Source organism: Aspergillus neoniger (assembly GCF_003184625.1).
Source record: "Aspergillus neoniger CBS 115656 unplaced genomic scaffold BO87scaffold_12, whole genome shotgun sequence".
NCBI classification, from domain to species: domain Eukaryota; kingdom Fungi; phylum Ascomycota; class Eurotiomycetes; order Eurotiales; family Aspergillaceae; genus Aspergillus; species Aspergillus neoniger.
In genome coordinates, this window is record NW_020291140.1 from 445,291 (window position 1) to 457,036 (window position 11,746).

The 11,746-nt window shown below is 49.6% G+C and overlaps 2 protein-coding genes across 2 annotated transcripts; one reads left to right on the forward strand and one right to left on the reverse strand.

The window, feature by feature from the left end:
• Positions 1-1,364: 1,364 nt before the first annotated feature.
• Positions 1,365-5,424, reverse strand: BO87DRAFT_306053 (coma-domain-containing protein; the record flags this gene model as incomplete). Its single annotated transcript, XM_025619348.1, has 7 exons — positions 1,365-3,639; positions 4,138-4,629; positions 4,695-4,777; positions 4,839-4,918; positions 4,974-5,011; positions 5,068-5,105; positions 5,176-5,424. 7 exons carry the CDS (start codon positions 5,422-5,424, stop codon positions 1,365-1,367), a joined length of 3,255 nt encoding a protein of 1,084 aa, XP_025480927.1.
• A 3,255-nt stretch (positions 5,425-8,679) lies between these two features.
• Positions 8,680-10,912, forward strand: BO87DRAFT_375631 (phosphatase PAP2 family protein). Its single transcript, XM_025623099.1, has 3 exons — positions 8,680-9,506; positions 9,611-10,145; positions 10,205-10,912. Exons 1-3 carry the CDS (start codon positions 9,114-9,116, stop codon positions 10,624-10,626), a joined length of 1,350 nt encoding a protein of 449 aa, XP_025480928.1. The 5' UTR covers positions 8,680-9,113; the 3' UTR covers positions 10,627-10,912.
• The last annotated feature ends 834 nt before the right edge of the window (positions 10,913-11,746 follow it).

Consider the following 11,746-nt stretch of genomic DNA (forward strand, 5'->3'; position numbering starts at 1 on the left):
TTTTTTTTTTTTTTTTTTTTTTTTTTTTTTTTTTTTTTTTTTTTTTTCTTTTTTTTTTTTTGCTTTGCAATCTTTGCATTACATGTACGGTACATATAGCTCGTGATTCAGCAGATAAAATAGGGATTATTACTAGTACTAGTGTACGATTCAGTTGCTTGGTATTGCTTGGTATTTGCTTTACTTGGATGGTGTATCACGGACACATATAATGGGTATACACGGATTACTATGATAGTAACAATACATTATCAGGGTGATGGCTCATACCAGTACGCGTCGATCACTGATAAACAGAAATTGACCTTTCCAAGAGTGAGTGTGTAAATGAATGAAGAACTATTGTTATTAATTGATTAAGTAAATAAACGGTTTGTAAGTAGTAGTAGAAAAGAATGATTCACTGGGCATACTATGTCCCAATCAAGAGTGGTAATAACTGACGACAATGCATTGAGTACTGTCAATAAAGACTAGTTGATTTGATTAAGTTCAGGGGTTACTTACAGTACTTACTAATCACTTTCGAACAATCAATAAAGGTCATCATCCATCTGTATTCACATAATAGTTAGTATTTACTCCGGCAATAATAATAACTTGCATCAATAAGTACTAAGTAGTAGTAGTAGTAGTAGTGGACTACTATCGTCCTCCCACTAAGTATATATTTCAAAGTGGGGCGAACTGAGAGGAAAGTGACTGTGAATGGATGCTATGGGGAAGAATAATGATTATTATTATCATTACATTGGATGATAATTGTATCAATGAGGAAAAGAATATATATATCTATATCATGTGATCATATATCATTATTACTAGTACAACTGTTTTACATAGAGTTCAGGGATTATTAGTAGTAGTTTGCCTATCTCAGTTAGTATGTTGTAGTCCGGTGAATCTAACTGACCTAGTGACACCTGGAGATGATGGGGCATATGAATATGATCGTGGTAGTGGCATTGTGCCCGGACTGTATTGAGGTATGGAATATATTCAATTGAGGATTGTAACATGTAATATGTTTGTAGGTTTGTATGTACACGAGGAATGAAGTATCTATGTATTGTATGGATGGTGTGGTGAGTGGTATTGATGGGAAGTTCCAGTTTGCTTCATATATACATAGCCAAGAGATTCATGAGTCCAACGCCAGTCCACACCACGCCAAGTCAGACACGTTAATTGAGATCAGATAATATGATTGGAGAAAGGATGGAACTTCTGGAGGAGGCTAAGAGTCATGAGGGGTCGTGTCGTGATCGGGTTGGATTGAATTTAGATTTCGGGAGTTGAGATACTGTGACAAGTAGGACATATCTGCACTCAATTTCCAGCTGCAGTGTGAGCTAGAAGATGCTTCAAGCATCTCCCCAAATCCCAAATACGGGAAGGTCTTCGGCCATATAGAGCAGGCCATTATCCGGGAGGATCACGTCCGAGAGCGGCGTTTGCGCTCCTGGAGCATCCGGAGGCATTCCACCTGCAGGGATGGTACCGCCTGGGGAACAGCCGATGGGAATTCCGGTAGTTGTGAGGGTGGAGATTGCGGTGTCGTATGGCAGCGTGTCGGCGCCTTGTGCGCCATAGAGTGTATCCCAGATGTCACTGTCGGTTGGGCCAGTGGCGGTAGTGGTGCTTGTAGTTAGGTCGGGCGGCTGAGAAGCAGAAGCTCCGGTGAGTTTGTCGGGGGATAAAGGAGAGGGTACAGCGGTGGGTTCTCCGCGATGACTGCTCGGGGTATTTGTTTCGGCAATGGGGGTTTCTTTAGCGGGCCCGACTTGGCCGAAGAGCTGGTCGACTTGTCGGCTGCGGCGCTCCATCCAATGGCGGTTCCGTCGACGAACATACTCCGCCACTGCGCCCCGGAGGTACTTGATGATCTGGAAGAAGCGACATGCGTGTGGGTCATGGGGTACGAAGAGGCCCAGAAATTTCTCCGCCTTGTCCATGCCTTCCTCAAGCGGGAGCAGATTGTCGTAGTCGGCAAAGAAAGCAGCTCCCAGCACCACAGCCGAGTTGAAGACGGAATTGATAAGGAATGGGAGTCTGCGCGGGAGGGTGTTGTAGCGGGAAAGATCATCTACGATGTTGAGTCCGCGCAAGGCAGAGTAAACACATGCGTCGGCAAATAACGCAATGCGGGAGTTGCTGGCCCTGCTGTCGGAGGATCCTGTTGCCTCAGTCCTATTCCGCACATATTGGGACACTCGGAAGATGAGGAACGGCCGAGTAAGAAGAATAATCGACCAGTAGTAGGATCCAAAGATGTGCGCTGCGGACAAGGTGCCTTCCAGCGTATTTGAATCCAGCCGCTCAGTCTGCATTTGCAGAAACACTGGAAGATTGCGCACCCAAGCTCGATGTTGGTTCGATATGTTTTCTGCGACATTGATCGAGACGACTTGACGCATATAGACCTCGGTCAGGATACGTTCGAAGATCCGGCAGAGTGAGATCACCGTCATGGACAACTGCTCGTCCGGGTGAAGGCGCTGTTGCTCCCCTGGCGAAATTCCCTCTTCACGCAGATCATAGTCAAAGTCTAGTGTCGCAGGAGGACGTCCTAAGGAGGCACAAAGGTACAGATCCATCATACGAAGACTCTTCCACACCCGTTCTCGAGCCCGCCGTTCCCGGGTGCAGAAAAGCGCATTCGCGTCTTTCCGGTGAATTCCAACCGCATACGCGGCACGAAGCGCGATTCCCAAATTCATAAAAGCTCCGTTGCGTCGACAGGCTCCCAGCATGTACATTGAGATCAAAACATACGACTGGATGGTATATATACTCGGGGTCTCCGTGAAGGCAGAAAACGCTAACTGACGGCCACTGACGAAGTACTGCTCAGCCAGAGATTGATTGATATCGGACACCTGCGCGCCAATCGCAAGCACAAGATAGAATATCGAGCTGACAGTATCCTCATCACCCGTCGGATTCTCGACCCAATTCGCAAGCCGGGGATGGAACTCGTTAAGGTCGAATAGATCTAACAGCGGGCTTGTAGCAAGCACGAACTGGCGCGCGAGCCTCTGAGCCTCTTCGTTGCTGGGTGGCGATATCAACGGTCCTGTATGTGTGGTGGAGCCACTCTGGAACGCCTCCAGCATCGAATGTCGCGAGTTGTCTTCCGTGAACTCGCATCTGCCGATCGAAGTCGATACTATCCTCCGCACACTCTGTAGGAATGACAAGCTGGCGGAGTCGCCAACGTACATGAATTTGCCTTGTCCATCACGCAGTAGCCTAGCCACCTTGGGCACAGGCGCCGTCCCATCCTTGTCATCCGTAGCCTGTTGTTCCATATTGGCACTCCGGTCTTCGAGCGAGTTCAAGAGTCGGTCCATGGCGGTCTGGCGCTGTGGTGTCGGGACTAAGCGTTCGCTGAGAAGCATGGTGTCCTTGGAGCTGCTGCTGTTCGGTTTGAGCAGTCGCGCCGGTTTGTCGGAGAAGTGACACTCAGACTCTTTGCGCCGTTGGATGCAGATCGTGCATGGCTGTTCTCCGTTGCATTTTTGTTTCCTCCGCTTGCAACTATCGCAGGCGCGTCTGCAGCGGAGTCGGCCCCCAGGGGTTGGATTAGCTTTAGGCATGATGATGCATGAAACTGATATAGCGTCTGATGATCCGGGCCTGTAAATCCGCTCGAGCCACAATCGCAAAGTGATGTACCTGACGAGGAGAAGAGGTGCAGACCGCCTGCAGGGGCAAACCGCGGGGTCGGTCTGGCCGGTGATTGGGGGGGGAGGGGGTGTGTGTCAAGACCCAGGCTGACTAGCCGAGTGTTGGATTGAACATCTCTCTAGCACACGGGAGAGAGCCAGAACGGCAAAGATATGCCCACAGGCAGATGGCGAGTCAAGCAGGGAAGGATGGCCAGAACGGAAGGATGATGGGATGCTTGGCCGCTTTCCCCGGATTGAGTCGGGGCCGCCAATTGGGGGGCCGGTGCTGACTAAGAATAATGGATCATCATCGGGCAACTTGCTTCGACTTCAAACCATCGATGGCATCATTGGCGACTAGTGGCTATTTACGGCCTTGATAACTACATTCGTACATTTCCTCCGATGCACGGCATGACCCGCACGGCTCACATCACTCCCTCTACGGCCGAGTTGGTCCGTTTACTCTGGCCGGAACGATACAATCTTGCCCCAGGTATCGGCCGTGCCCCAGATTCCGTGGCGCAAGCATGACAACTGCACAATCTGGCTATGATCCACAAACAGATTCACGTCAATACCAAACTCCCGGATATACCAGTTGTACACCTTGGGATCTGCCGCCTCGAACATGACGCGCTCTGGGGGAAGTTCCTTCATGATCTTGGACACCACATCAGTCCGCCATGACTGCACGTTCTCGGTGATCCCTTCCGATTCAATCATCAGGCGCTCGACACCTGCGTCAAGGAACTTGCGCCCCATGTTCACCAGCTTGGCCGGGTCGGAAGTGCCAATCGCCTCCAAGCCAGACGCCGGGGTGTCACCACCAGCACCGAACTGGATCCCTAATTCGGGCTTCGCCTTTAGCTTGTACGAGTGAACCTTATCGACGAGTCGGAGCCAGTCGTCTTCAGGGAAGGACAGAAAGCCGGACGAGAGCTCAATCACATCAAATCTGCCGATAGATATTAGTTGTATGAGCTGATTTTCAAGCAAGCATGGACATAGAAATAACCGTACCCCAAGTCCTTGCACTTGCGAAGATATTTGTCAAAGACGGCATTGGCGTCAGGGTGAGTAAGTAGATGTTCAGCCCATCCGCCCTATGCAGAAGTCACTATTAGCAAGCCTTTACAGGCGAACTCTTCCGAGCAAGAGCCTTACGGTCGAGACATAGACACCGTAGTCATGAGCAAGGTCAATCAGTTCCCTTAAGGGTTTCTCTGGAAAGAGAGAGAATGATCCTGGAAGGCTGTTTAGTATTTGTCTCCTGTCTCACCAGTCTAGCGGTAGTTTTACCTCCTGCAAACTTTAAGCCGTCGACATGTGTTCCCATCCTGTTGAAAATTGATCAGAACCCAGTCCTGTGGCAGAAGTGGTGGGTACTGCTCACGTCTCAAGCACGTCCGCCAAGTATCTTTTACCCATCACCTACGATTACGGATCAGCTCTCTGCTTTAGGGCGAGCATTCTCGCCGGGCTGTGCGGTGATATCGCATACAGTATAGTATGGGCCTCTGATTTCGGTGACCCCCTTCGTCCGTGGCTTCGGAGGTCGAGGATTCGACCGTGCAAATCCGAATCCATTTTTCTTGTCTTGAAGCAATGTGACCTCTTTCTGGCTAGGAGGGGTGGAAGAAAGCGCTCGCGAAGCTCCCGTCAATACGGCAACTTTGGGAATCTGAGGTGACGCATGCTGGAGGATGCTCCTCGACGGGGCTGGGGCCACGCGGGATAGTGTTGAAAACATTATGTAGACTGATATTATGCTCTGGATAAGGGTGTATCAAGCAGAGTAATTAAGACACTATGTATGATTTTCCATTAAAATTGACACTGGTTGTGCAAGCACATCAGAAGCTTCGGTTCCTTATAGTATGTGTTCATCTCTGTTAACCTGGATCCGGTCATGTCAGGAGTCACAGAAGACTGACGTAAAGGATAGCTCATCGTCGAGACGTGGAGGTGACAGTGACAGTCATTGGTCCCTACCGGTTGACAGTTAGGAGAAGGCATTGATCGATAAGCAATAAGAACCCGTAATCCCCCCTCCATTGCGGAACTTTTGTGCACCCCTGAGCAGTATTATGTGTTCACTGGCCGTGAAGGACAAAATTCATTGGTACTTCTGAAATGAATGGAAATAGCGATGAAGTCAGGATGGCAAAGGCACGCTTAAATGACGTCATTTGATATATCCGGTAAGTCCGTATATTGAGTAGTTATCAATCCAGTTAGTGGGTTATTAGGGCTTGAGGAACCAAGTCGAATGTATTAAGAATATTTGGTTGCTGATAATTATCGACATAAAAATACCTATGAGGCATTTAATAAGAGGAGCACACATGTAAGTTGCAAGTACGTAGGTGCTTTGGTCGGTATGGATTCAACGATCTTCCCGCGCCGAGGTAGAATGATTAGTATTCGGGTCAAGCTTCGTAGAACCTAGGCACCGATTCAGGGTCCATGGATACAGGATCCTCGCAGTAGAGTTTCTCCAGGGCCGCATATGAAGGGAAAGTATTGGCGACGGAGCTTCGGAGACAAGCGGGGTTTGGGTCGGCACTTGGCACGGAGCGGAAGTCTTCCGGTCGCCGACGAGGATGATTGATAACAATAATAATATTCAGTCCCCCTATAGTAACCGTAAATCGCATGTTTTTTACCTCAACAAGACCGAAACATAGCTGGTTGGTCAATTAGTGAAACTTTGGTTGGGTCAACAAAAAGGCTACCGTCACACAGCCTCAAAGACCTAATGCATGTATACTGCATGTAGGCTACTTATCTGTCTGCCTACAAGTACTCCAGAAGACAGTCTCGTTGGAGCACGTGCACAATATTAGATGTTTAAATAGAAAACAAAAAGTGATTGCCTACAATATTCTGCACCTCTTGTGAAGTATACGGACGATCGCACCAGCCGTCTCGCAGGACTGAGTGTGGGATCACTAAGAATAGTGACAATTTCGGTGCACGGAACGTGATAACCCCGCTTCAACTCACAGGGTGGATTGATGATCAGGAAGGCAAACCGCCGAACTAAGTGGATGAGACGAGAACAGACTAGGACCACGGAAACGGATGTTTGTCGACCGCTGCGGAGCCCTCGGAAGCTATACGAAGTCCCTGGTTGTTAGGCGTTACTCCATAGTACTGAGGATAAAGTGATTTATGCGGGTTTTATGCATCTGGACTTCTCCTGCCTTGGAAATCATCCCGTGGTCGAGACGGGAAGGGTTGCAAATCATGCGCCAGCTCTGTAGTTAAGCTAACACTAAGATCGGGAACCTGCCGTGATGCTTTTTGTACGGCTGAGTTGGTTTTTAATAGTAGTGATACGGGAGTGGCTTCGGAATCTTGGGTTTCTAGGAGAGATACGAACGCTGATCGGATAATTGAGGCGCTCGATAAACATACAGGGGAAAAACTGTCACGATGTCATCGCACATCCTGGAGGCGTTTCAGGTTTCCACCCGACAAGGGTCATGAAGAGATGAAGAGAGCAAGGACAATTACCGTGGAACCAAGGGGAGAGCAGGGGGGTTCCCACAATGAAAGCAGGATCAAAAACGAAGTAATCAATATCTAGTCTAGATTCAGCTCACTGGGATCGCCAAGCAAGAAAGTGGACTGGCTGAGAACAAGGCTGGAAGGCTCGACCCTGTAGGGCCAGTATTTACATCGTATCGTATTCGGGATCGTATACGTAAAGGCTCTACTAGGCTTCGTCGGGAGGGGAGTAAGTACATATATTCAAAGTAACCTGAGCACTTCACAGATAGGCAACATAGATGGAATGGATTGATACTTCAGTATATTCATCTCCTTCGTCGTCCATTTATCGGCAAACTTTCTCGTGCCGTCTTTTGTGCAGCGTGCTTTCCTGCCCATCCTGGCCAACATTCCGCTGACTCATGTGACGTCTTTCCGTAAGCTTACTAGCTTGCGAGCATGATGTATGTAGGTAGGTAATTACCAAACTGGGAAGTGGATACGGCTGACATTGGGTTTCCAGCCAATGGAAATAGCTCCAGCTAGTCTGACTGGGAACATAATCGTGGTAACAATACTAGTCGTGACGAGGATCATCTGGTCGCGACGGCAAAATCCCTGCAGTGGCCGAGAGACGGACTGATCGAATCTGGTAATTATCCTTACCATTGAACCGTGAAATACTTACTCCGTATTAGCAGGTCACTTCTTTTGCTGTCACCGCCAGTACAGAGTAGTAAGGCCCAGCAAGTGGGAGCAAGGACCCATGTTCGTGGATCTTCCTCGACCTTTTTGACAAACCTTAATGGGCCTAATTGGGTGATACCGACAAAGCAATTTCTTCTTGTGACTTCACCCATATTTTCCCCCCCCAATAAGTTACTAGTAGACATTCTAACAGGGTGAAAGTAGCATCTAGGTCCAAAATAGGAGGTCAGATTTAATTGGTATGATTACTGGAACGCGGATGTTTGACCCTTTCTGCCGTCCCTTCCCAGAGTTTCAATCTCCTTTCCCCCTCCCCCAAACGGATGGCTTTGTTTTATTCGGCATCCGGAAGCTCCGACGATGGCGTTCTCTCTGAGCCAAGTAGTGCTGGTGGTTCCTTGGTTTGCTGGCCCGATCTCCAGCATGTGTTACTTATCACGACATGGAAACGCGATGCTAACGGGGCCTAATTTGGCCAAACACAACCAAGTCAGACACCGAAGAACCGGTGAAACCCACCTTGGAGGGCCATGTCATCCAATCCAGTGAGGAGCGATCCCTTAATTTTTTTGCTGCCCACTCAGGGTCGGTGATTCGGACTGGTTACATGCCTGCTGCTTTTTTGGTACTTGACTAGTATTTCTACAGCCAAGCAGGTCAGGCTGGGCTGAGACCCTCTCTTTCTCTCCCTCTCTCCCTGTAGTACCTACCTAGTACCTACGTACTACTCACTCACTTACTTTACCTACCTACCTAACTAAATCAAAACTAATCAACTAATGATTATCTACTAATACCCACACCCCCCCCCAAAAGACGCAAGCAAGTTCCTACTAGTACCATCTGCTACTAGGTTGCACTGCGTAAGGTACATAAGTGCCACCCCCCACTGCTGCCCATCTCAGAGAGCAATACTTCACGCTACTGCTACTAACTCAAGCTATTAGGCGGGATAATTCAGCCCGCCCTTCCTTCCTACCGGTTTGTTGTTGTCTGGTTGGCTTTGCTAACCTGACGATGCTCTCGCTGTTTTCCAAGCCTTGTGTCTCTGTGCTTCACTCTTTATAGCTTGCCCCGCAGCATTCCAGCTTGGAATCTTGGAGCTGCTTGGTCTTTTGTACTTCATTAGTCTTAATCCTCACCCTTGATTTTCTTTCCCTTTCCATACAGTCGACTATTCCCACCTCCTCCCCGGTATAGCGCATCTATTTTCCACCCCGAGGAGGTCACACCATCATGGGAGTAGGAGCGTTCCTCGAGCCTCTGACGGTCATCGTCCTTCTCTTTGGAGGTACCTGGATCAACCGAACAACAGGATCGTTCCCTGCACGCAGAACCCGCCGCAGATCCAGCATCCCTTCACGTGGCAGCTCTCCTGATGCGACAGAGTCCGGACTGTCCACACCAACCGCAAAGGACGGCCTGTTGTCTCGTCGCCTGTCCTCATCTTCATCGACACTCTTACAAGATGGCCAGAGTCGGTGGCGCAAGAGGCAGCTGGGGATCTTTTCGTCGACCTTGGAGGTCACCTCTCCGAACACCATCGTCTTCCAAGATCGCCTGCTTAGTCGCCTCCTACGCAAGTTCCCTTTCTTAGTCGAATGCTGGTACTGGGCGTTAGTGTACTGGGTATGATTTTCGAACCCTGTGTTCCCTACACTTGCTTTACTCCAGTCCACAACGACTACTTGCTTTTCAGGTTTCATGTGGCAAGCGCTAATGTGATGGCATAGACATACCAATTAGGTCGAGCTTTTACTGCCGTTACGCTGCAAGAAGGCACCGTCGACGTGGCGAGAAAACATGCGCTACAGCTGATACAGGTTGAAGAGGCGCTGGGACTGTTCTTGGAGGTTCCTATCCAGCGGTTCTTCCTCCGGCACACCAGACTCATGATGTGGACAAACTGGATCTACTCCTTTATTCATATCCCGGGAACCATTGCCTTCCTCGTCTGGCTCTACTACTACACGACCACTAGAAACCGATACGATGAGTCGCAGCCTGGGAAGCCTCGTGGATTCATGAGTGGCTCGCCCGCAGGCCCGCGCCTCTATCAAGCTCGTCGTCGAACACTTGCCGTGTGCAATCTGCTTGCGTTCGTGGTGTTTACTCTGTGGCCCTGCATGCCGCCTCGACTGTTGAGCGACAAGGACGCGCAGGGCCCTGATGCAGCTCGGGGTCGTAGCTATGGATTTGTGGATACGGTGCATGGCGTCAACGGTGCAGGCAGCGTTTGGACCGAAAACCGCTTCTGCAACCAGTACGGTGAGTATTCAATCCGGGAACCACTTGGGCGAGGAGACCGCTGACCAAAACACCCACAGCCGCCATGCCCTCCTTGCATTTCGGCTACTCTCTGATGATTGGTCTCACGATCATGACCATACCGCTGCCGCCACATCATCGTCGGCGCTCGCGCATCGCGATTGGCCCTGTCGGGCTGCAGGTTCCGTCATGGCGCCGACTCGCCTGCCTGGCCATGGGCTTTGCTTATCCATTTGTCATCCTGGCCGCCATTGTCGCGACTGCCAACCATTTCATTCTGGACGCCGTGGCGGGTGCCACGGTGTGTGCTCTTGGGTGGAAATTCAACGGCATCCTGCTGAACCTGCTTCCCCTGGAAGACTACTTCCTCTGGGCTCTTCGTATCCATAAACCGGTGCCGACCGCGCTGGAAGAATTCGAAGGGGCTGATGGGTGGACTGATGATGAGGGATTGCCTGAACATACTTCCCTTCCTTGGTGAGCGAGTTTGCGCTGCCTCGAGAGTAGCTTGTCTTCCTAACATATATACCGTGGACTTGCATGATACCCTTCTGGAAATGGCTTCTCACCTCGTTTTTATGAACCTGTCATGACTCTTGATCTGTATTAATTACATTGATGGTACCGCCGGTCGGTCGTTGGGGCCGTACTATTCTTACTGTCCGTGCCTACTCTCCCCCGATCATCCATATGCTCCGAACACCCCCTACTGTGTATATGGCGACCTGCTTTTGATCAAAGACAATGCATTTAATTTTTTATCTCTACTCAACTTGATGAATGGGTTTGGATGGCTTTAGTGTTTCTGTGTAAGTCAAACATCGTGCACAAATTGGGATGATTGCTATATAGTAGTAGAACTAGAGACGAATCAAGCAGGAAAGCGGGTGGGGGTGAATGGGATGAATGAACGTCAGAACCGAATAACACGAAAGATACCCTCCAAGTGGCTGGGAAGAAAAGAAACAGCGGATGGGATCATTTAAAATTCTGCTTGTAGCACACGACGAGAAGGATTTGCAAGGTATTGATTGTCAGTGTGTTACTTGCGTGGGACTGACTCGACAAGTGCCGGACAGGGTGTTGTAGATGGGGAAACACTTTACTACGCTCATTGTCCCGCACTTTAACGCACGGAGTCAATGGAACGAGCAAGTATCTCGGAATAAGCCTGTAAATACCAATGCGGAAGTGGGGGATAAAGGACAGTTGAGTGTTGTACTGGGGATATGGATTTAGGATGGCTGGTTTGGCAGCCAGCGAGGGAACTCTTTCTCCTGGCGTCACCATCCGTCTTTCCCTTTTGTTGCCTTGTTCCCCCCGACCAAACAACTACAGACGCATTCTCACCATCACCCCTACTCCCTCCTCCCCCCGTCGACTCTACCCTCTCCAAGATCCAGTGTCGATTCCGGGTGAGATTTGACTCCGGTATACTTGCTTGTTCACCTACCTTCAACTCCTCGTCCGAATCTTGCAGATCCTTGCGACCGCGGGGTTTCTGGTGTTCCTCAACATCCTCAAACTAGTGATCGGATTCGGCGGTGCGCGACTGGATTGCTAGCTCCAGGTGAGTATGCGATTTGTATGTCCTTTGGAAA